The sequence below is a fragment of the Lemur catta genome, chromosome 11 (genome assembly GCF_020740605.2).
Source record: "Lemur catta isolate mLemCat1 chromosome 11, mLemCat1.pri, whole genome shotgun sequence".
NCBI lineage: Eukaryota > Metazoa > Chordata > Mammalia > Primates > Lemuridae > Lemur > Lemur catta.
The window spans coordinates 32,371,134-32,396,539 of record NC_059138.1 but is presented as its reverse complement, the minus strand read 5'-3'; the positions used below and the strand labels follow the sequence as shown (position 1 = coordinate 32,396,539).

At 37.1% G+C, this 25,406-nt stretch overlaps 1 protein-coding gene across 1 annotated transcript in view; it reads right to left on the bottom strand.

The window, feature by feature from the left end:
• The window catches only part of BMT2 (base methyltransferase of 25S rRNA 2 homolog), an 80,289-nt gene extending 62,333 nt beyond the window's left edge, over positions 1–17,956 (bottom strand). Inside the window, exon 1 of the mRNA XM_045565167.1 lies at positions 17,635–17,956. Within this exon, the coding sequence (XP_045421123.1) occupies positions 17,635–17,794 (160 nt within the window). The 5' untranslated portion in view covers positions 17,795–17,956. The remainder of the gene's footprint in view (positions 1–17,634) is intronic.
• Between the last annotated feature and the right edge of the window lie 7,450 nt (positions 17,957–25,406).

Sequence of the window (25,406 nt, the reverse complement as noted above, 5' to 3'; positions counted from 1 at the left end):
ATTTGTCTGTAGGCTCACTCAACTCAAATTGCAGACAACTTCAATTTAATGTTTTCGTTAACATTAAAGAGTCTGCAGACTCAAAGTGTGTTGACACTGAAAATTGATGTGTGACTGGTAAAGTTTAGCACACTTAAATATTAACAGAGTAAACAATGCAATCATATAAACTTTTCATTCTTTCAACAGATTTGCTGAAAAAATATTCTACATTAAACACTACAAAGAATAACAAAGTTAATAATCAGGCACTGGCATCAAAGAAAAGGGAGAAGACATGTAAATAAAATGTGGTAGATGCTATAATAGGGATATGAAACTGTTATGTTACCTATGTTCTATTGTAAGGCATCCTGAACCCAAAACTTATAAAATTCCAGTATTTATTCAATAAAAATGTCTCAAACTCTGACTACTAGGTATACCTTATGTTAAATGGCTGGTGTTTATAAAATTGAACAAAAAACATAGCTAGCCTTTGGCTATGAAAAAATTCCACTTTTTGGAATACTCTTGAAAACTTAAAGTGTTTTAAAAAATAAAATTATTAAACAAAGAGGATAAGAAAAATTATTTTCATTGTAGCCCATTATTTGTTTTTATGATATTCAAAATAACGTTATTTAAACTTTAAGCAAAACTTTTCTAAATAATCTATGATTTTGGGTTCTAAAAGCCAAAAAATGTTAAGGTTGACCAGTCCTCAGTAAACATATTCAAAACTCCTTTGCTAACTTGGTGAAACTACATACACAAAAAATATGTTTAAACATGATTCTAAAGATTTTTTGTTATCATTTAGTAACTAGGTCAACCAATATTTAAAAGATTGTCTTATTTAAAAGGACAATACTTTATCATTATCAAAAGACAAATCAAATCAGTGGGTGAAAACCTACCTAACAGGTACAATGAACACTACCTGGGTGATGAGCACACTTATAAAACTTTGACTCAAGCATAACAAAAGCAATCCATGTAACCAAAAACACATGTACCCCTGTAATATTTTGAAATTAAAAAAAAAAGACAAATCAAGAACTAGAACTTCCTGAGGTCTGTATCAAAGGTCTAGTTAATACAGTATAAGTAATGTTTAAGTATACAAGTTCAATCAGAACTGTCAATAAATAATTAGCCTTATGATTTATTTTCACATAACGGCATTTGTGAATGACTCAAAATCATTGTGATTAATAATGCATTTTCCTACCCAATTCTTACAAACATTCTAGAAAAAAATATGTCTTCAAGTAAAAGTGGAGAGGAGGCAAGGGAGGCACATGCATGCAAGGGAGGAAGAGAAGAATAGAGAAGAAAATATCCAGTAAGTATACACATTTCACTTTGCCCAACTACAGAGAATTCAAATATTTTTATAAAGCACAATTAAGAAATATATGTCTTGTAGCCTAATTTGAAGTTAATAGTTAATAAACATTTTATGGTCAACCTAAAAGAAGTGAGAAAGAATTAGTAATCATTTGTTCAAATACACAGCTATAAAATCAACTTAAAGCTCTGCCTAGTCCAAAATATAAAGTCATTTATCTTACAAAAGCTCACATTAACATGATTTCTATTTATTGTATTCCCTTTATATTCAAATTTTTAAAACACTCATTTAGAAAAACTAACTCATAATTTTAAACACGAATGTTGCCAACTTAAAGTTCAATATGGAAATCAATGGACCAAATTATTCTGAATCTTCATTTCATACTGAATCTTGGTCTTTTATCAATACCATAATTACTGTATTGACTAAATTCACCTTCACAAACATATGTCACAAGTAATAAACAAGAGCTGCTGCTTATGAGACAATGACAATTATTAGGTTTATTAATTTAAAAAGACAGAGTTCCATTCTTAACAATTTCGTGATAAAGATATTATTACTTTGATTGCAACTGTCTTCATAAAAAACAAGTATAATGAAATGATTTAATAAGTCATCCATTTTTGCTGTTACTTAATATCCTCAAGAACAGGATTGTTAATAGTTCCAAACTCAAGTAAACCAATGGAACTCATAAACTATCTCTTTAGAGTTGATGCTACTCTTTCTTTATGAATTAACCTCTCTTGCTATAAAGAATAGCAAAATTTCTTTCCTTCAAAACATAAATGAATTCCTATTTTCTTCAAGAGGGTTTATCTATAACCCATCAATCATCTTAAAACTCTCCCATATATGAATTTGGCATCTCTATGGTACTTCGTCACTTATTTATACATATTGTAACCAGGTGTGATCTTCCCATTAGAAAGTATAAATTGAAAGGTAAAGACTACTTTCGATTTATAACTTGTATGAATTACAGAAGTTAATCATGGTGCCCAGCTAATGGCGGATACAATATTTAAATTGTAACCATGCTCAAAAAATACAGAAAACACCAACATTGTAAACAAATCAAATTAGTTGCTAAACTAAAGCTATCAACCACAGTTGATGGCTGTCAATGGGTAGTAGTGACTCAAAAGCAGATTTTGAGTACTTCCAAATTGTTACTCTTCTCAAAATAAGAGTTAACAAGGTATTTTTTGCTGTTTTCTTTTCTTTCTTTTTTTTTTTTTTAAGAGATAGGGTCTCCCTGTGTCACCCAAGCTGTAGAGCAGTGGCCTGATTATTGCCCACTGTAACCTTGAACTTCTGAGTGTAAGCGATCCTCCCACCTCAGCCTTCCAAATAGTTAGGACGACAGGAATATGCAACCATACTCAGCTAAAACAGTTACAAGGTTTAGAAAAGTAATAGATTCAAAGTCATTTTTCTAGAAATTCACTTTTCAAACTTATTAAAATTTTTTTTTCACTTTTCCTTATTTTCAAAAGAAAATCTTACAGCTGGAAGTCCAATCACACCCACTAACTTTTTTGATAACAGTACATAGATCTTTTGGGGAAATCTGTAAGCTCAAGCAGAAATTATTGGTAACAACAGTAAACAGATAAGGAATAATTCGTATGTGAAAAAAATAAATAGGTGGCACTAGAGTTCATGCATTTTCACATGCCAGAATCATCTGATGTTTAGAAGGACATATATTTTTGTCATAACTCTATCCTAATTTTCATTTTTGAAAGATACAAAGCACAGAAGAGATTAAGTATAAATCTGATGCCAATTTAATTATATACCATATATCTAACAAGGGGTTAATATCAAAAAAGGAATTGATATAACTCAATAGCAAGAAAACAAATAATCTGTTTAAAAAATAGGCAACGACCTGATCAGATGTTTTTCCAATGATGACATACAAATGGCCAACAGTTATATAAAAAGGTATTCAACATCACTAATCATCAGGGAAATACAGTGAGATATCACCTCACACCTGTTAGGATGGCTATTATCAAAAAGATCAGAAATAACAGGTGCTAGAGAGGATGAGAAGAAAAGAGAACCCTTGTACACAGTTACTGGGTATGTAAATTAGTAAAGCCATTACGGAAACGAGAATGAGGTTCCTCAAAAAGTTAAATCATTAATAGAACTACCATTATCATTCAGCAATCCCACTTGTGGGTATATATCTAAAGGAAATGAACAGTATATCAGAGAGATATCTGCAATCCTATGCTCATTGCAGTATTACTCACAATAGCTAAGAAATGGAAACAAACTAAGTGGCTGTCAATGGATGAAAGGAAAAAAAATTATTTAAAATGTGTTATCAGTTGTAATATCTTTTTCATTTCTGTTTGAGCTTATTTGGGTCCTTTCTCTTCTATTCCTACTTAATCTAGCAAGAGGCCTATTAATTTTATCTTTTCAAAGAAACAACTTTTTGTTTCATTGATCCTTTGTATATATTTTTTGTTGTTGTTTTCCATCTCATTTAGCTCTGCTCTGACCCTAGTATCTCTTTGCTTCTACTGGCTTTGGGTTTGGTTTGCTCTTCCTTTTCTGGTTCCTTGAGATGTGTCATTAGATTGTTAATTTGTGATCTTTTTGATGTAGACATTTAAGGCTATACATTTTCACCTTAGGACTGCTTTTCCTGAATTCCACAGATTTTGGTAGCTTGTGTCCCCTTAATTGTTCAGTTTGAGGAATCTTTTGATTTCCATCTTAATTTCATTATTGACCCAGTTATCATTCAGCAGCAAGTTGTTTCTTTTCCATGACTTTGTGTAGAATTGAGTGTTTGCCCTGGAGTTGATTTCTAGTTACTCCACTGTGGTCTGAGAAGATACATGGTATGATTTCTATTTTGATTTTGTTGAGACATGTTTTGTGGCTTAAGATATGATCAATCTTGGAGAATGTTCCATGTGCTGGTGAGAAGAATGTATATTCGGTAGTTTTGGGGTAAAATGTTCTCTAAATGTCTGTTAGACCAATTTGTTCTAGATTCTTGTTTATTTTCTCCTTGGATGATCTGTCCAGTTGTGTCAGTAGCGTGCTGAAGTCTCTGGCAATTAAGATGCTGCTGTTTATCTCTTCACTTAGATGTAGTAGAGTTTGCCTTATGAATCTGGGAGCTCCTGTGTTAGGTGCATAAATATTAAGGATTGTTATATCTTCTTGTTGAATCCTATGTTCATTGCAGCATTGCTCCCTTTATCATTATTTAATGACCTTGTTTTTCTTTACTACTATTGATTTGAAGTCAATTTTATCTGATATAAGAATGGTTACGCCTGCTTTATTTAGGTTTCCAATCGCATGAAATATTTTTTTCCATCTCTTCACCTTGAGTTTGTACGAGTCCTTGTGGGTTAGATGTGTTTCCTGGAGACAGCAGACACTTGGGTTTTTTTTTCATCCCTTCAGCCAGACTGTGTCTCTTGAGTGGAGCATTTAGACTGTTGACCTTGATTGACAGAATTGATACGTGAGCTGCTGTTCTGTTCATCTTGTTGGGGAAAATCTTATTGCTTTGTTTTACCTCTTATGTATGCTATTGTTTTTTAAGAGCTCTTGGCTTCAACTTTTGGGTAGCTGTACACTGGTAGGTGTCTACTATGCTGATCCACGTATAAGGCAGTTCCGAGTATTTCCTGCTGAGCAGGTCTGGTCTGGACAAATTTCCTCAATGCTTGCTTGCCTGGAAAAGTCTTTATTTCTCCTTCATATATGAAACATAGTTTTGTAGGATACAGAATTCTAGGCTGGCAGTTGTTCTGTTTGAGAAGACTGAAGGTGAAGCTCCAATCCCTTCTGGCTTGTAAAATCTCAGTTGAGAAGTCTGCAGTTACCCTGATGGGTTTTCCTCTGTAGGTTACTTGATGTTTTCACTTCATGGCTCCCAGGAGTTCTGATGACTACGTGTCTTGGAGATTGCCTTTTTGAATTGAATCTCCCATGTGTTTTGTTGAGCTTCTTGAACCTGGATTTCTAAATCTCTAGCAAGACCAGGGAAGTTTTCCTCAATTATTCCCAAGCTGCAGCGTTGGCCACCTTACATAATCCCATTTTTCTTGTAGGCTTTGTTTATTCCTCTTAATTCTCTGTTCTTCATTTTTGACTGAGTTAATTCTAAAGTGTTGTCTTCAAGCTCTGAGATTCTTTTTTCTCCCTGGGGTAGTTTATTCTTAAAACTTCCCACTGTGTTTTATATTTTCTTAATGAATTTTTCATTTCCAGAAATTCCATTTGGTTTTTTGTTAATACGTTGATCTCTTCTGTGAATTTTTCATTCACTTCCTGAGTTGTTTTTCTGGTTCCTTTCAGCTGGTTTTCTATTTTCTCCTGGATTTCACTGAGCCTCCTTACAATCTGTACTTGGAATTCTTTATCGGTCATTCAATGTTTTCATTTTGGTTGGTGTCCATTGCTAGAGAACCGGTGTCCCCTTTTGGGGATGTCAATTCACTGATTTTTTATACTCCAGGATTCTTTTGCTGATTCTTTCTCATCTGGGGCAGCAGTCACTTCTTATTTTTGGATTTTCTTTTGTTTAGATGGGGCTTTTCTTTTTTTCCTCTTCCCCCCTCAACCATAAGAGAATGTCTGTAGCATATGTTGGGTAAGAACCTTTGGATTTGCTTGTGGGTGCTTTGATAGGGGTCTAGGATGCCTTGGTCATAGATTCCGTTAGCATGGTGGTTTTCAAGGTTTCTAGATGCTTGTAGGCTGTAGCCATCGTGAACTACATGTTTGGACAAATTCCCTGTCTCTCTTTGATCAGGGAGGATGGAGATCTTTGAGATCCTATCTCTTTCCATAGCCCTGTGGTCTTCTTATTAGTAACAGTGAGAATTATACTGGCATGCCCAGTTTAATCTCTGAGAGAGTAGATGGTAATTCTGGGTAAGAATCAACCATACCTTGAATGATTGAGTCAGTAAAGGGTTGTGCAAACTGACTTCCCTGTTAGTAAGTCACGCTTGCCAGAAGAAACAAGCTGCAGTGTTGTTTTTGGTGGGTGGAGCCCTGGAACTTCCAGGTGAGTCCACCACAGCAGAGTAGAGTTGAGAAGTGAGGCTGGGTGGGCCTGGGTTGGGTGACCCTGCCCTGAGGCTCCACAAAAGCTGGTAAGGTAGCTGTTTCAGCAATGGTCAAAGGTCTGCATCCAGCCTTCTCAGGAAAGCCATCAGGGAGGGGCTAAGATGGCCCCACCTAGCCAGAAAGTCTGCTTGTGGAGGTATGGGATGTCTGAGATCCATAATCTGGCTGTCTGGAGCAGGTTTCACTCTTGTCCCACCCTCTGGTGTTTGCCGGCAGGCAGGAGCTCAAACTAGCTGAGCTCCCCAGCAATGGTGCTGCAGGCTGAGAGCTTCCCCATCCAAGATCCTGACTTGGGCTGAGAGCATGTTTTTCCTATGTGGAGAGGGGTGCTCCCCGAGTGCACGGTGGTTTGGACCCATACTGTGCTCTCTTTTGAGTTCTGCCTACACAGGCTGCCTCACCTCCTGGGATTATTTCACAAATCTCCCCTCTGTGCCCCCAAGCAATACAATCAAGTCCTGGGGGTATGCTATCTGGCCTGCAGGCCTGTCCTTGGGTCCCTGAAGGTCAACCCTTGTGTGTGGCAGGGAGAAGCATGCTGGTCTCGAGTAGCCTATGGGGTGCTCAACCAGGTTTGATGTCCCTCTGCTCTGGGGTATACCATACTCTGGTGGAGCAACTGGGCAAGCAGCACCAGGGAGGGCTGGTGAGCAGGGAGCTCACAGTCCAGATACCCCTTAGTCCTCTGCAGGTCTTTAAGAGGAAAGGTTTGAGCCCCCTCTCTGGAAGTCCCAGTAGAGGGGAAGCTGCAGCTTCTGAGAGCCCTGGTTCAACTGTCTATCTTGGCAGCCATCACAGAGGAGGGAAATGGGAGAAAAAGAGTCTGAATGGAGGAAAGCTAGCATTCTGGTCATCTCTATCCCTCTCTCCAGAAGGCAGCCTGCCCAGAATGTCCAGGCTCTGAGGTCATGCAGATCGCCCAGGACCCACTGGTACCCTGTGGCTCCTGTACTCTGGGCCAGAGTTGGGAAATGTTTCTGTGGGAATGAGCAAGACTAAAACTGAGGGGCTGAATCCCTGTAGGGAGGACAAGGATGCAGAGTGGTGGAGAAGCTATATGGTGCCTGCTGTCTCAGCTCAGGTCTGTGGTGAGGGGACAGCCTGATAGTCTGCTGTTTTATCCTCAAGAAGCTCCCAGTTCACTAGTGGCAGCAGCTTTTGGACTTGTGAGGGTAGAAACGCTCTCTCTCCAGCAGCTCGGGAGCCTGCTGACTGCCAGAGATGGGAGGGAGGGAGAAACAAACCACTCCATCTACCCTTTTCACTGGACTCCACGCCTCTCACGAGTTGACCTCTGCTGATACCTTGCTCCTTTTCTTGTTGTGCTCAACTTCTTCCCATAGAAATCTCTTGTAGGTTCTGGCACTTTTCCTTTGGAATTACATCCAATCTATGATTGTTTCTTCTTTTCTTTTTCATCTAAAACTTTTCCTTCTTTCTGAGACAATCTAGCAGCTGGTTCAGCCATCTTATCCATAATTTTTGACAGTTTAGCCTATGAGTTACGATATCAAAGATTAACAAAGCACTATTTTGGTTCCGCTGTATAATGTAAAAGAAAATATACCATATTGTTCTATATATATAAAACTCTAAAAACGGAGACGAATCTATAGTGACAAGAGATCAGTGGGACTGAGAGTAGAGAGACTGACTGCAAAGGAGTATGAGGAAATTATGCGGGTGACAGAAATATTCTGTACCTTATTATGGTAATTATAGGTACATACATCTGTCAAAATACATGTAATTATACACTTTAAATGGATAATACCTCAATAAATTTAATTTTTAAAAATGAGCCTAGTATGTGTTACAAGATAACGATTATATTTCATTAAATCTGAGGGCCATCAAAGGCTCTAAAAAAAAAAAAGATTTGAGCACTACAAACAAGTCTTGAACTTTTAGAAATTAGGAACAATTTATTTGATTTTGAGTTAGGCATATTGCCAAACATGGGCTAGATGCATTATCTATAAATGACCAGATTATCAAATTTAAGTTTAAAGAACATTTAAAAGTCATATCCTCTAACTTGAAGTAAGTACAGAAATTCCTGACTAAGTAGAAACAAGTTCAGCTGCCTTTCTACGATGTTAAAACAAAATCAGATTGTTTCAGGATCAGATTGTTTCACATAGTTAAACCACAGACTACTCTACTTAGCACTCTTGAGCACACCTACAAGTGGGATAAAAGACAACCAAGGGCCGGGCGCGGTGGCTCATGCCTGTAATCCTAGCACTCTGGGAGGCCGAGGCGGGTGGATCGCTCAAGGTCAGGAGTTCGAGACCAGCCTGAGCAACAGCGAGACCCCGTCTCTACTAAAAATAGAAAGGAATTATCTGGCCAACTGAAAATATATATAGAAAAAATTAGCTGGGCATGGTGGCGCATGCCTGTAGTCCCAGCTACTCGGGAGGCTGAGGCAGTAGGATCACTTAAGCCCAGGAATTTGAGGTTGCTGTGAGCTAGGCTGACACCATGGCACTCACTCTAGCCAGGGCAACAAAGCGACACTGTCTCAAAAAAAAAAAAAAAAAAAAGTCAACCAAGGTGTTTGGTGATGAAGCAGTTCCTGAGAACCAAAACAGGTAACCTTTTGAAAACAAAAAATTTGAAAACCTGGATCTTACACCCAACATGTTATGAATAGTCACTTCTCTAATGAGGGAGGAAACCCCAATATTCTAATGTGCTAAAAAGGTTGGACTTTTCATATTAAAAAATTAGAAACATAAGCAGCAAGATGCCCCCCGCCCCAAAGGAACAGTTATTCTAATACTGGAGAAGAAAAAGAAGACTATAAAATAGTGTGGGTTCTAGGAGCCATCCAACGTTATAGTCCTTAAATGCATCAAGGCAGTATAGCTACAGCTACAACTCTATTATTTTTTAATTTATATATTTAACAAAATTAGTGCTTCCCATGTACCTCATGTTGAATTAGGTACTTTACAAATATTAACTCATTTAATTCTAATACCCATTGAGGCACATCTTTTACTTTGTAGAGAAGGAAGTTAAGTAACTTTTCCAAGGTTACACCACAAACCTGGCAGTCAAATGTCAAAGCCATGCTCTTAACCACTAACTTGCCTCTCTTCATGAGTTGTTAATTCATGCATTTTTATGGATATGATAAAAACTTTGCACTAGAGGAAAGTACATCAACTCTACTAACCACAAACAAATAGCCTTTTGTTGGTCAAATGCAGTTATTTAGTCTCTGCAACTGCATTATTTGTTAGATTTCTGGCAGTGGTTCCCAACTCTGGCTGCCAAATCTGGCTGCATATTGGAATCACCCGGAAGTTTCATTTAATTGGCCTGAGTGGCAAATGGTCATTTATTTTAACACTCCCCAAAGGAATCCACTGTGCAGCTATGGCTCAAAACCAGTGGTCTATGGCAAGGTTGTAAATGCCAATACCTGGTGAAATAATACAGAGCAGTAAGGCTTGGGACAACCTGAAGAGTCCAACTTAACCAAAAAACAAAATGTATGGATTAAACTTAATATCTACAAATAATGTGGCTCATGGTATATCTTCTGTTGTTGGAACAGCCTCTTATTACAAACATGTTTATGACAAAAAATACTTAATCCAAAATGCAAAAGTCTTTGAATACATCCTGTAATAAAGACGGAAAGAATTGAGAGAAGTCAGAACCAATGTCAACATCCGTTATTCTGTTGTGAAAGTTAACTTTATAGATGTACGTATAGTAAGTAGATCACTTGATTAGTGTCACTTTGAATTTTCAAACAAAAGGACTTACGAAAAGTCTTCTGGAACTTCATAAGTTCATAATTTATAACTTCGTAAGTACAGAAATTTCTATATAAATGGGAATAGGGAACACTCAGATGCCCCTTTAAAGGTATGGGGATTAGCCATGTATTATAAAATAACCTCAGGAATGGGCATTATTATATCTGCCCTTAAGGCACAATAAATCTGTATAGTTTAGAACAGTGGTTCTCAGATGCTAGATTTTTGCAACCAGCACAAATCTCACCTCCCAAATTTAAGAGACTGATATTGGGGTGGCAAAATTTTTATCTTTGAAGTTAGAGTATATAAGTAAATATACACAAATACATAAAACTATTACCATCTTTTAATACCAACACACACAGAGACACACATTACATCCTTTAAAATATTAGTTCTCATTTTTAGTTCATTTAATTCTCTTATTAGTTCTTACTTTTCTGTAGACAAAACTTAAAAAAAAAATCTTGAGCTAATATGTAGGAACCTATGCATCGGTAAGGCAGAGAGTAACAGATAAGAGGAGGAGAAACAGAATGCACTGTATACAGTAAAAGAAGGCAAGTTGATTCAATAAACATTTATCGAATGTTAGTTAAGGACACGGTACTGTACAGTATTTATATTCTCCACTATTTACAGTTTTACTTATAGAAAAACAGAATGATGTTCACAATAACTTGGATCATTTTTAAAAGGGTAAAATTAATCTAATATACTCAATTTAAGAAGACAGCATAAATTTATTAGAAAAGATTTGTATCTAAAAGTTAAAATTGAATATAAAAAGGTTAAACTCAACTATCTGAAATTATTTATATTATCTTCTTTTTTGTGTGTGTCTTAAATCTACAAGGCATGGTGGTAGGTACAAAGGATACAGAGATAAAAGGCAGAGTTTTACCTAAGGAACTAAGTTTAGTAGGAAAGACTGCAAGTGAACTAGTAAGCAATAAATACTATAAAGGTCAGCACACTTGTGGTATGGTAACATAAGGTAAAAGTAGCACTTATGCAGGATTCTGTGCTAGGTTTTGTATACAACTGTGTTTGTGGGGAGGAGATTGTGACGATGAATAAAACCCGGAAATTTGTTTCAGGAGTTTACATTCTTATAAACTGGCCTAAATGGTCATTTCAAAGGAGGCCTGAAGATCTCTGACTCTAAGCCATAATACTTGATAATCTAAATTTTAAATTATCAAAATCATTATGCTAGTGAACTTCCTGTATATCACTACTTCTAAAGTAAAGATGAACAATTTAGAAAATTTTACTTGAATTGGTGGGGGTGAATGTGGAATGGTGTCCAGGAGCCATCCAATCCTTAATGCTCCTTGAAGACATAAAGACAGAATAGCTACAGCTAACACCACTACTGTTATTTATGTTACTCAAAGAAGATAGGAATCCTGCTGCTTTGGTAATTAGCAAGGACTAATAAAAACAGGAACGCCAAAAGTACTATTTGATCATAAAATAGGAAATTCTCAACTGTCAATTACTAAAACTTAAGCAATGTAGATAGCTCTTATACATAGAGCTGTATGACCCTTATTTATTTTAATTGTATATAATAAATAATCTTTAGATCTATGACAGGTGTTTCCAAGCACTGGATTTTTCAAAATTAACAAAATTACTGCAAGAAGTGATTATAGCAGGGACTATATGACAAATTTGAATTATTTAGAAAGTAATCTAGATACACTATTTCCTTTATAGAAATGGCAACAAAATAAATATAAATCTAACATAAAAAATAATATGGATCAAAAATATCAATGGAGAAATTTAAAGAAAACTTCTTATAATCATGTTGTGCCTTAAAACAAGTAACTTTACACACTGGTGTAGAAAGAATACTTACTATTGAAAAACCATTAACTTATTCAGTTATCTCAACTGATGCTTCACTTCTGTATACTGTACTTTATTTTTATAGAAATACAGCATTAAATACAGCATTTCATAGGTACATATGAGTAAAGAACGAGTATGAAAAACAATCAGAACTCCCAAGACAAGTACATTCTTTAGCATCAAAGTACCCAGCTTTTCTCTGCAACAGAAAGACTTGAGCTCAGTGTTTTTTCAAAAAGTGGTCCAAAAATCACCTGCATTAGAATCACATATAAAATGATTAAATATGCAGATTCCTGGGCCTCCATCTCAGAACCACTGAACTGCTTGCTAGCGGCCTAAGAATCAGCATTTTTAAAAGTTCATCAGAAGATTATGGAGCACACTAAAGTTTAAGAACCACTGCCTTGGATGCTTTAAAACTGCAAACAGGATGTACACAGTAAAACAAAAACACTGCACCTAAGCCAACAGAGACTGGGAATACTTCAAAATCAAAGCAAATCAATACTTTCTTAAATATTACAATAAATATAACTTTTTATCTTTTGTTGAGGATTTTAAGTTGTCTCTATGAACACCTTCACTCTACTGTAAATGAAGCACAAATGGCAGCAGGTGCAGTTCCACTACTGTGTTAGCACCCCCCACAGAAGCTCAGGCCCTGGGAGTATTCCTTATGCTCTGTATAATGGCTCCACTTTCTCCTTGAACCCCTACCTACTGGTGTCTTCCAAGGATCTGTCATCTGTTATATATTACCATAACTCCACTGGCAGTTCACCTGCCCTCAAAGCTTCAACCTCCACATAGAGGGCTTCCAATCCTAATCTTCCATAGGATATATTCCAAACTGAAGCATTATCACCATCCCTACAATCAACCTGCTTGTCCACCCCTACCCAAACATGTATTTCCAAACTGGATGCTAATGGCTACTCACAACTGTTAAGCTTTGTAACACCATTTTTTTTCCGGACATAGTCTAAAGAACCAACCTATCCTGTGTTCTCTTCACTTTCAGTATCAGTAATCTGTCTTGTTTATTTTAACTACTTTTAATATATTATCAGCTGGTCCGATGGTACTGGGTTATCAGAACTTATTAGTGTCACTAAAATTGGTATTCAACCCCCCACTGCTAAATTTGACTGGCTAAAAAAATAAATATTATCACTGCTACTAATATTGATTTTTTAATGTAGAAAATTATAATAAAGATCACCCATAATTCTATGAGCTTGAGAATACAGTTAACAGTTTAGTATGTATTTTTACTTCTCTGTGATTGGTTTATAAATTCCATGGGTTTATGTGATAAACTGTTCTAATCTGTTTTGGCATGTACAATAAGTAAATTCAGGGATTGAACAAATTGATGAATTTCCTAAAGTAAAAATATTAATAAGATAGGTTAAAAAATCAATACTAAATGGAAAGAAGATTGTACTTTTACTCCTGACAGCTGCAGCCTTTTACATTTTCTTGGAATTTTACATGAATAAGTTTAGAAAAAGAAATGCCAGGCATAAAAGCAATCATTATAGGAATGGGTTCATGTGAATAGAATTATGGAAAAAATCACACAAAGAGAACTGAAAATACACATGGCTCTACTTCAATTCTCAATTTGATATGTATTTATCAGGCACATCTGATTAAACAATGAAGTCCTTGTTTGAAAAGCAAAACTAGCTGTTTCTTATTAAAAAGCTGTCTACAAGTCTTATGATATATTTAAAATATTTTTGGTTTATGTGGAGGTCAAATTTTTAAAATTCTGTATAGCAAAAACAGAAAACACCTATATGTGCTAGTATATTTCCATTTATATAACCTCAATTTAAAAGTCTCTTAACTATAAATGGCTGATGCCAGAAATACCTCTTCTCATCATCAATACTAGGCACCTCCCCCTACCATTTCCTTTGAGTAACTACTTCAGATACCAGTACTGTCTGGAACACTGACCTTTATCTCCAATTCTCACTTTACTCTTATGCAAATTGGCACAGAATCTCTTAAGTGGTAACACAGGACAGTCAGTATAATAGAGAGGCAAAAAGTAGTAGTTAACAAAAAGAGTGCATTAAACTTACCTGCAATTCTTTGCAACCCTAACCACCACCCCCTACATCTAAGCCTGCTCATCACCATCAACAAGCATCAGTTGGACAAATGGATTGGGGAACAGTGAAGACAAATTTTTCCCTATCACTACAGAAAAATCTTATTTTCATTATTATCCTTGTTTCCAATTCCACTACCAAAGATAAGAGAAGGGAAAACTCTATTCTCCAACCCTGCACTCATTATTTGGTTCTCAGCCTGGTCCTTACTGTCAATGACTGTTTTGCCTTTTTTTTTTTTTTTTTTTAATTTCAGCATATTATGGGGCACAAATGTTTAGGTTACATACACTGCCTTTGCCCCACCCAAGCCAGAGCTTCAAGCGTATCCATCCCCCAGATGGTGCACACCGAACCCATTAGGTGTGAATATACCCATCCCCTTTCCCCCCCATCCTATCTGCTTGACACTGGATGAATGTTATTACTGTATGTGCACTTAAGTGTTGATCAGTTAAAACCAATTTGATGGTGAGTACATGTGGTGCTTGTTTTTCCATTCTTGTGATACTTCACTTAGTTGAATGGGTTCCAGCTCTATACAGGAGAATACAAGAGGTGCTATATCACCATTGTTTTATTTCCTTCCCTGCCATGTCTTCCCCCAAAACCACACCTCACATAGCACCAACTCAGCTAATCACTCCCATCCAATGGATAACCCATTCCCATCAATTTATATCCTTTTCCCTAAAGCAAGTCCTAGGGCCACTTCCTGCTTCTCATTTTCCCTCCTATTCTAACATTTGGAGTCACCAATATTAGGTTTGGAATGGGGGGGAATCTATTATTCTCATCAAATATGTATAGTGTTAATAATGAACTGCTCAAACTTCAAGCAAGTTACTTTAATTTTGGGGGGACCCACTCACCTATAAAATGAAGGAGCTATTAGATCACCACTCCAAAATCTGGCTGACAAATTTCCAGGTCCTAATGATAGGGATCTAAAACTGTAGATCTGAGGTGGAATGCAAGAATTTTCTAAAAGGCACCCAGATGAGTCTGCCCATCAGCCATGTTTGGGAATCTTTGCTAAATGATTCCCTCTAGTCTAATATTCCAAGATTCTAAGTTGGAATTTTCACTGAATTTTCTGGTAGGAAAACTGTTATACAAGGAGCATAGTTTCCACAGTTATTAGTACTATTGTTTAGGTATGTTACTGATTAAATGGGGCTTTGCAGGCTGGTCTAGCACCTAAGCACCATTTCTATTATAACAGCTGATTTGAAAATGAACTTATAAAATGTTTACAGACTGGAAACTATCAGTATTACAATACTAAGTCCCCAAAATAAAATACTAAAAATTATTCCTTTGAGATTACTATGTGCACAGATTTATTCACAGATGGATTTTTTACAACTAATATTTGGCCTATATAACACAAATAAAGGTAGAAAGAGCATGCTCATTAGGATCATTTATTTTCCTACTTCACTGACAGGGCTTTGTATATCACTGGAGCAAAGCCTAGAGAAGTCTAGATCATTGGTGGAATTTAGGGTATTAAAATGCCTAAAGAACAGTCTCATTCAAATGTTGCAGACTGCCAGGACTTAACCAGAAGCATACTAGATCATTCACTTATGAACTGCATGTATCTATCCCTAGCAACTTCTAACTACCAATTCTCGATAGAAACAAGTGTTTCTGGTTAATATTTGGGCTTAAAGACATGTTTAAACATGTGGGAACTAAGCAAGGATAAACAGCACTTCAAGAGACGATGACACATTAGTGGTGTGCTAGTTTAAGTGGAACCTATTCATTTATGAATAAAGAATGAAGAACGAAATTATTAAAAGGTAAAAATAGAAACTGAATTATTTGCTAGTCATTTTTTTCTTTAAAAAGATGCATTTAGTTCAATTTGTACCAAATAGCACAATAAATTGCAGTAAAGTATGTCCTAATTTCTCCAAACATAAAATCTACAGTGAATGCCATTATGTAAGTGCATTCTTTGAATATCAGGAATGATGCAACTGTTGCTATGGTAACTACTCATTTTATTGACTAAATTGTGGGTTGGGGTTTAAAGTATTCTTTTAAAAAACAAATTTCAGCATTTTAACTATGTCTGATAAGTCTCTCTCTATTGCTACCTATTAAACAATAACTACAAGTCACCTTTGGGAATGACTATTTAAGTAGCCTCTATTAAAAGCTAAGCCTGAGTTGCCAAGGAAAGAAACCTTTCAAGTTTGAAAAATGAAACACATCAACTACATTCAAAACAAAGGACATTTAGTTTTAACTTTCTAGAGTAATTGAAATGGGGTATAAATCAAAAGTAACATGATCTTACATGTGTCTGTTACTTCACTGTCATAATTTTGCTTCTAATCCTAAATTATTAACTAAGTATAAGACTAACATTAAAAGGCTGCTTACTTTTCAGTCTGCAATTAAGCTAAAAGGAAAGCCAGCTGAAAGTTATCCCCCATTTTGATACTTAGGAGAACTCTCTCCTGACCATATGAAAACACTTGAGAATTTTCACTGTTGAAATCTTATAAAACAGCTCTGTACAAAAGCTTATATTTAAAAATACCAAGGGTAACTGTAGCCTACAACTGTAACACTCCTCAGGCACAAGCAAAAGCTACTAAGGCTTCTTCCCTTGCTTATGGTTTTCCACGGGCAGGGTTCCCACCGATGGCCGGCTTCATCAGCATCTGTGGCTCTAGGAGGCTTCAAAACTAAACAGTATTTTGAAAATTGTGCCCCAGATCTCTTCCTCATCCGCCTAAATGTACACTAAGATCAAGTATTTGAAGAATGGGGGGTGGAGGCCCTGGGTGTAGTCCATCCCCCTTCTGACAAGGTGAAGTCCAGTCAGCTAAAAGGCCTGCTGACTTCGCAGCCCTGGAAGCCAATGCGAGGAAGCTTCGGCCTGGCCGTAGGAATGAAGTACTAGGAGGGGGGGCTGACGCGGAAGCAAATGGAACAACAGGCTGGTCAGGCGCAAGGGAGAGAGGGGCAACTCGGGCTTCTTCCGTCTTCTACAAATGGATTTTACCTGTCTCCGCGTTTTACCTTCGCGTCTCTCCTAACGAGTGACCCCTCCCCCCTCTGTAAGCGAGTCTGTGTTTGTGTGGTGACAACAATCTCAGCACCCCGGCAGGGGACAGGGGCTTGGAGGGGGTGGGGACTCAGTTCCCCCACAGGCCCGGAACTCTCCTGAAGGGCCCTCGAAGAAAAGGGGGCGGAAGGAGCGCTCCTGACGCTGACCGGGGACTGGGACCGGGCCTGGGAGAGCGGCAATTGCTGGGGGTGACGTGCAGATCCTTTAGGTTTTAATGGTGGCCTCTTTGGGGGAGGGAAAAGGTGACAAGGGGTTGGGGGCGACGAGGCCTCCCCTACCCCTGCTGAGCTCGCTGTTTACCTTCTCGGTACTTCTTGCGGAGCCGCCGGTGGACGCTCTTCACCACTCCGGAGAGCTTCTCCTGCTCCAGCTTCCGTTCCTGCTCCCGGGGCGGCGGAGTGCTCGGATGCCCAGCCCCCTGACCACGAGCGGCGCTTCGGCCGCCGGCCCCCGGCTCCATATCGCAGCCGCCGCCGCCGCCGCCGCCGCCCCTCAGGCCCCCGCAGACGCTCCCCTGACGGAGGAGGTGGGGAAGGAGGAGGCAGCAGCGGAGGCAGCAGCCGGAGGAGGCAGAGGAGCGGGAGAGACAGCCCGGAGGTGGCCCCTCACCCAAACGCACAAGCTGATTGGTGAACTTTGGAGGGCTGGGCGGAAACGGAAAAGGCCAAGAGCCAATGGACGGAGAGCACCGGCGGCGCACCAGGTTGTTTGGGAAGGAGAGCAGCTGGAGGAGGCGGGGCTTGCGGGCCGAGGGGGCTGAAGCGTTGGGAGCTCCAGGCCCGAGTGCTCCTCTCCTCTCCCCCGCCCGCCCCTATTCTATGCGCATGCGCTGTGGTGCAGCCTCGGAGAGCCGCTGTGAGCGACGCGCTTGCGCGTGTGAGTTTGCTTAGTTTGGGCTTTATTTACCACCCACCTTTCTCAAGTCTTGTAGCGATTCTACGCCCTACCCTTTACAGTCTCCTGCGATGCAGCCAGGGCCTTCTCCCTGAGCGTCCGCTGCATCTTGTCACATGTAGGTTCCCTTTAGCTACTTGCGCCTTGAGATAGACTTGACAGCACAGGAATTTTACACTTCGAGGAACCCAAGCATACGTGCTTTCATTGTGGTGCAAAGAGTGGTCTGGCTACCAAATGGTGATTTAATTCTTGGCCAACAAGGTTTAATGCCTCTAGTGCTGCTGCTGCTGCTGGACAAAGAACATAGAAAATGGGGAAAGGAGAGGACCAAGAAAGGCAATAGGAGGTTCAGAAGGACAGAGATGGAAAGATGGAAAACCCACAACAGATGCCCTCAAGAATTTTTGTAGTTACCACGGTGTTATAGGTGGCCTGCCCTGATGTAATGCGCGTCAGAACTCTGAGGGCTTTAAAAGCTAAAGCCTGTTCAGGTGACCTCACGCCCTTTAATTTGGTGGGTTAGTTCATGCAGAGTGTGCTTAAATGGATTTGGTAACCTGTTTGCCCTCCTCCACTCCTTTTGCTGGAACACTACTCTCCAGAGAGATGTAGGCTCTGCATTAGCTCCTGGAGTGGTACTGAGGCTGCTGGAGTGTCAGGTCCAACAGCCTGAGAGCCCTTAGTTATGTTGGATTGTGGCCTACCTCCACATTGCAGTTGGTTACATGACATTGTACGGAAATCGTTACAATGAGAACTTTTTTGATCAATTATTTTACAAATAGGAATAAAACTTGCATTATGTAACTGCTTTATATGCTACCTTCTGAATAATGAAGTCCTTGAAGAGCAAAGAATTATACACACTTTACAACACAGGAAGAGAAGGAGGGAGGAGGTGAAGGGAGAAGATTGGTGGAATTTGAAGGCAGAAAATGTGTCCCTATCAGCACATTGAAAAGACAAACACAGTGATAGGGACATATAAACTTCAAAAGAACTAATTATAATTAGGAAGAGAAATTACACAGAAGTGCATAAATTGAGGATATGGTGGTCTTATTTGGGGGGAATTTCATTTGGGAAGAAAGGGGAACTTGAAATACCTCTTTGGGCTCTTTCCATATTTTAATATTATATGGAAGGCAAATAAAGATGCAAGTAATTGGAAGATACAATGTTAGTAAAAAGAGCATCGAATTTCATTTTTGCTGAACTATAGCTATTTTTCTTTTAATTTCAGAATGTTACGGGGGTACAAACATTTTGATTACATGATTTGCTTTTGTACAGTTTGAGTCAAAGTTACAAGTGTGTCCATCACCAAAGTAGCGTGCATTGTACCCGTTAGGTGTAAATTTACCGATCCCCTCCTCCCCGCTCCCACCTACTTGGTTTCTGTTGAGTTTTACTACCATATGTACACATGGGTCTTGATGGATTAGTTCCAGTTTAATAGTGAGTACATGTAGTGTTTGTTTTTCCATTCTTGCAATACTTTGCTCAGAAGAATGGTCTCTAGTTCCATCCAGGTTGTTACAAAGGGTATTAGTTCACCATTTTTTATGGCTGCAAAATACTCCATATCATACATATACCCCATTTTATTAATCCATTCGTGTGTTGATGGGCATTTTAAAAGGACTTTCCTCCACATTATTAGCAAATGAATTAAGTCCTCTTTTGAGGTAAAGATATTCACTGAAGGAAATTTGGAAAATACAGAAAGGAGTAAAGAAAATAAATCACCTGGAAACCCACCACTGAAAGATAACAACTGTTAACATTTTTTCTTTGTTTGTATATACTAATTTCAAACGGCATGTTTCTTGATGACTCTGTGGTAACTATTGTATGAATAGCCTACCATTTCATTAGCCAATCCTTACTTATTTTATATTTACATTGTCTCCAGCTTTTCTGTATTACAAATAATGCTGTGACAAACACATTTATACACATGTGTTTGTCCATTTAATTATACATTTCATCAGGCTAAATTCCTAAAAGTTAAATTCCTGAATCAAAGAGTCTATGTTTATTTCACTGTACCCTTATCAAATATAGGTATTACAATTTACAAAATCATTAATGAGGTTGTTTAAAAGATTTCAGTTTTTAAGAAGTATGTGTGAATGTACTGCTGTTTCTTAACTATTCTGGTTGGTATAATATTTACTTTAAAATATTAATATGATAAATAAAAGGAACTCAGTTAAGACTAGTTGTCATCTTTCAAGCAAATCGAAGAGGCCTACATTTTTTATTTATTTATTTTTTTGCCTTTTCACTTTCTTGAGAAGCAACTCAAGGAATAGAAATTAGACAGCCAGGTTTTATTCTAAATTTATATAAATTCAAATGGGACATAGGTCAACATGTCCTGAGAAACACCAATACTAAGTTTTCCTAAGAGGATTTTTCCAACTGGCTATAGACCACAGCATAAAAGGAAGTTTCTAACAACTTTCCTCCATTGTGATTAGTAATATTGGAAAAAGTGTTCTGTCTTTCAAGGTTGCAGAGGAATGGTAATGAAATTTTCCATTTAAGGTAGATAACTGTCCTAAGTGCTGGTAAAATGGATTCACTGAAGGCAGTACGTTTGATACCAGATTCAAGAGCATATCCTATGCCCAGGAAAACATCAGCACCTTGCCCCTCATGTTACAGGTTTTTATTTACTTTAAATATATTGTTTTTTAACATTCTCTCATTATTATTTTAAATGCCTATTAGGGAAAGTGGATGTTGGAATAAAACACTATTCACTGAGCAGGACAAACCAGTCTGGGAAGAAGAGGCAATTTCTACTGACTGCTCTAAACTCCTGACAAGTAAATTTCTCATCCTCATTCTTTGCCTTACCTGACCAGCTTTTGCAGCCTCCCCCGTTCACATTTGGTGTGTCATACCATGCTTCCTGTGTCAAAGAACCATTCAGTTTGGGAAAAGGGCTTTTGTTGAGAAAAGTATCTTCTTGTCTTTGCTTACAGTTATACTCTTTAAGAGGAAAACAAATTCTCACAGACAATGTAAAGCGTCAACATATTGTAATAATAAAATATGTTCTATTCTCAGTGGGAGTTTAAAATATTTTAATTGGTGGTAAAAAGTAACCTTTTAAAATCCATATCAAAATCTGGGCTGTAGCACTGAGTTAACCAATAGGTTCTAGGTGCACATTACAAAAGTGTTGTCCATTTCAGTCTGTCTTTATTGAATATTTCTGTGGAAGAAAAAAGACTGTATAATAGAGATTGAGGTTCTTTGAATTTCCTAAAGCATTACTTATTTATTTTCATTCTTCATTGATTTTTGACATTATTTTACTTTGGCCTTGTCATCAATATCCTAAAAACAATTAGGTTTTAATGTTGTTTAATTGAAGTATTAATTTTTAACTTATGTTTATAAAACATAAAAATATTAAATTTATGTATAAAACAATGGTATACATCAATAGTGTAAAAAGACTTGATCAACCTCCTTATTATGGAAGATAGAGCTATATTCCAAGCTGGACAAATATTTAGAAATAGCATTTTTTAGAAATTCAATTAAAATGAGTTCTGGGAAAGTAAAATCTATATTATTCTGAATATACCCATTTGTATAATTCTTACCCACAAATATAAAAATACCCATCAAATTCAATTACTTTGTTCTATTAATTCAAAATTTTAAAATGTAAATATATCATTAATTGGAAATATTATATAGAAACTGTTAAAAAGCCTTTTATTTTTCATATTTTATTTCAAATCATACAAGTTTTCTTTGGAAAACGCATTTAATGTTTTGTTAGAAACAAACAGTGGAGAACTAACAAGAAAAGAAATTTTTAGTTATATATTTTTATCCATTATGGCAGATTACAACTTTAAAACCCTTCTATTTATTAAAAATAGGATTATTGGCTGGGTGTGGTGGTTCATGCCTATAATCTCAGCATTTTGGGAGGCCGAGGCAGAAGGATCAGTTGAGGCCAGGAGTTTGAGACCAGGCTGGATAATAGTGAAACTCTGACTCTGTCATGAATGAATGAATGAATGAATAAGCGGGGCATGGTGGTACACACCTATAGCCCCAGCTATTTGGGAGGCTGAGGGGGAAAGGATCTCTTAAACCCAGGAGTTTGAGGTTACAATGAGCCATGATCACGCCTCTGTGTTCCAGCCTGGGCAGCAGGGTGATACCCTGTCTCTAAAAAAAAAAAAAAAAAAATGAAATGAAATAAATAAGATTATTTTGTTTGAAGACTTATGTTTTTAACCACTATTCCAATGTCTCCTTTGCAATTCTTAATACATTTGCCAACATGAAAAATATTTTAAAATAACATATGATTAGCAGTCTTTCCAGAGCTGATATACAGAATAGTGTTAAAACTAGTATTAACTACAGCAAGTGACAACCATCAATTAATGCCTAACTTCCAATATGACTACAGAATTTCTGCTGTTTTCATGATATACTATTTAACGAAACATTTAATAATTATAATGTAGGAATTATGTAGAGCTGATGTAGGAATTGATTTACATAAAAAAATGAAGTATTCTTCTAGGTAATAGATTATGTCCTTATAATGAAGTGTAGGACTCAGATTTTTTTTGTGAGTTTCTGGATTCCAGCTTTGCATTAACAACCATAGCAAGGTATTTGATTTCTCTGAGCCTTATTTTTTTCCTCTGTCAATTGTAAAATGAAGAAGTTGGATTTGACTGTTGTTTTGAAATTTTTTTTTCACTGTGTGTCAAGTAAGAAATTCATTTTACATTGGGTCTCAGGACACTTAGACATATATTATACATATACATATATAAATCTATACACACATATATGATGAGGTCAAAAGTTTCACCAAACTACTTACCTTCATTAAATGCAATGCATGGTGGTATTTTCAACTCTATTTTAGTTTTTAAAACTGTAGAGCATGCTACATTGATTTATGGCCTTCTGATGAACCATGAACTAAAATTTAGAAAATACTGGCAACTTGAAAGATTCCATTCAGTCTCCAAACCACAGTAATTCTGTGACTCACACTGATTTTAAGAAAGCTTTTTGAGATGTACCTTGCCAAGTTGAGGCTACTCAGTGCCTTTTGGACATCATTTTTATGTTTGGGGGATTTTCTACGTCCTGAATGCAGTCTCAGATAAGTGACCTAGGCTCCACTAGTCATAGTCTCTGAGTGAAGTGTTTATTTGGAAGAGAGCAAAATGATGAAGCAGAAGCTCTAGGGAAACCTTTGGTCTGTTAAGAGAGAGCGTGGAGGTGTAGATCTTTTAGGATTACAGTGACTGAGGTTCTATCTTCCAATGTCCAACATTTGCTCTGTAAGCTGAATGACAGGGGCCATATATCTTCCCCAGAGCAGTTGCTGGGTCTGACGTAGGTGGTGATCTGGGGTAGGTAGTCTCTAAGTCTGCCTCTCTGGTCCTTCTGGAGATTTGGGGCCACATAACATTCATTAATAAATGCCTTTTCTATTTGAGCTAGCTAGAGTGAGTTCTATTTTCTGCACAGAATTGTCTAGTGGCCAGACATTTTGGAAGAGAATTAGGTGACCTGGAGCAGTTTTCACTAGCTTTCACTGTGACTTGAGGTGATCTATTAGCTGCTGGGTTCCTTGGTTTCCTCAATTGTCAGATGCTGATGAGTTACCATTCCTACCTCACAAAGTTGTTGTATGAGTAAGAAGAAATCATGGACCAGAAGTGCCTTGAAAAGTTAAAAAAAATTCCAAAAGTGAATGAAAGGGATAGGTGTTATTTGTTTCTAAGGGGCCTGAAAAAGTAAAATTCTCCTGGATGTAGGAAGCTAAATTTACAATTTCTCTTATTATTAACAAATGTACATCAGTCTCCCTTTAGATTTTAATAGTTTGTCATTGGCTCACCATTTTTCCTTTTTCTAAAGATAAAACATGCTCCAAAAATGTCATATTAGCTCTGAAATTACACAGTTTTATATTAATATGTTGAAGTATGAAGTAATCATACATATCCTAAAGTTGACTGTCACCTCTCCCAAAATGTTTTGTAATATAATTAAAATAAATGTTTTTTGAAAAGCCAGATCAAAATTTACTGGCACAATATTTTAATAAACATAATATTTCCAATATACTTAGAGCTTCTGAAAACGCTTTATTCCAAAACCAAAATTCCGGTAATTCTTTCATTTAATAAAAATATATTGAGTCATGGGACAGAAGACTCAATATTGTCATCAGTTTTCTCCAAATTGACCTAAGATTCAAGAAAGTCTTGGTCAAAATCCTAGCAAGATTTTTTATAGAAATTGACAAGCTGGTTCTAAAATTCATATGGGAATACAAGGAAACTAGAAGATCCAAAACAATTTTGAAAAAACAGAACAAGGTTGGAAATTTCAAGATTTAGAATATAGCCACAGTAATCAAGACAGTGTGATACTGGCATAAAGATAAACAAATAGATCAATGGAACAGGAGAGAAAGTTCAGAAATGTATCCACACTTGTATAAACAACTGATTTTTCCACAAAGGTGCAAAGGCAATTCAGTGGAGAAAGAATAGTCTTTTCAACAAATAATCTTGGAACAATTGGACATCCACATGCAAAAAAAAAAAAAAAATTTAATTCATGCCTCATGCCATATATACAAATTAACTCAAAATGGAACACAGACCTAAATATAAAACTTAAAAGAATAACACTGCTAGAAGAAAACATGGGAGAAAATCTTTATGACCCTGGGTCAGGCAAATTTTTTTAGATGTGATGCAGAATACAATCCATAAAAGAAAACATTCGTAACTTGGACTTTAGCAAAATTAAAAACTTCTGCCCTTTGAAAGACATTGTTAAAGGAGTGAAAAGATAAGCCACTGAGTGGGATAAAATATTTGAATCATGTGTCTCATTATGGACTTGTATCCAGAATATACAAAGAACTCTCAAAATTCAGTATGAAAACAAACAACTTCTTTCCCATACCAAATGGGAAAAAAATATGAAGATACTTCACTAAAGATGATGTACAGATGGCAAAAAGTACATGAAAAAGTGTTCAGCATCATTAACCATCAGGGAAAAACAAAACCACAATGAGATACTCCTATCAGAATGGCTAAAATTCAAAAGACTGGCCATTCCAAGTATTGACTAGAATAGAGAGG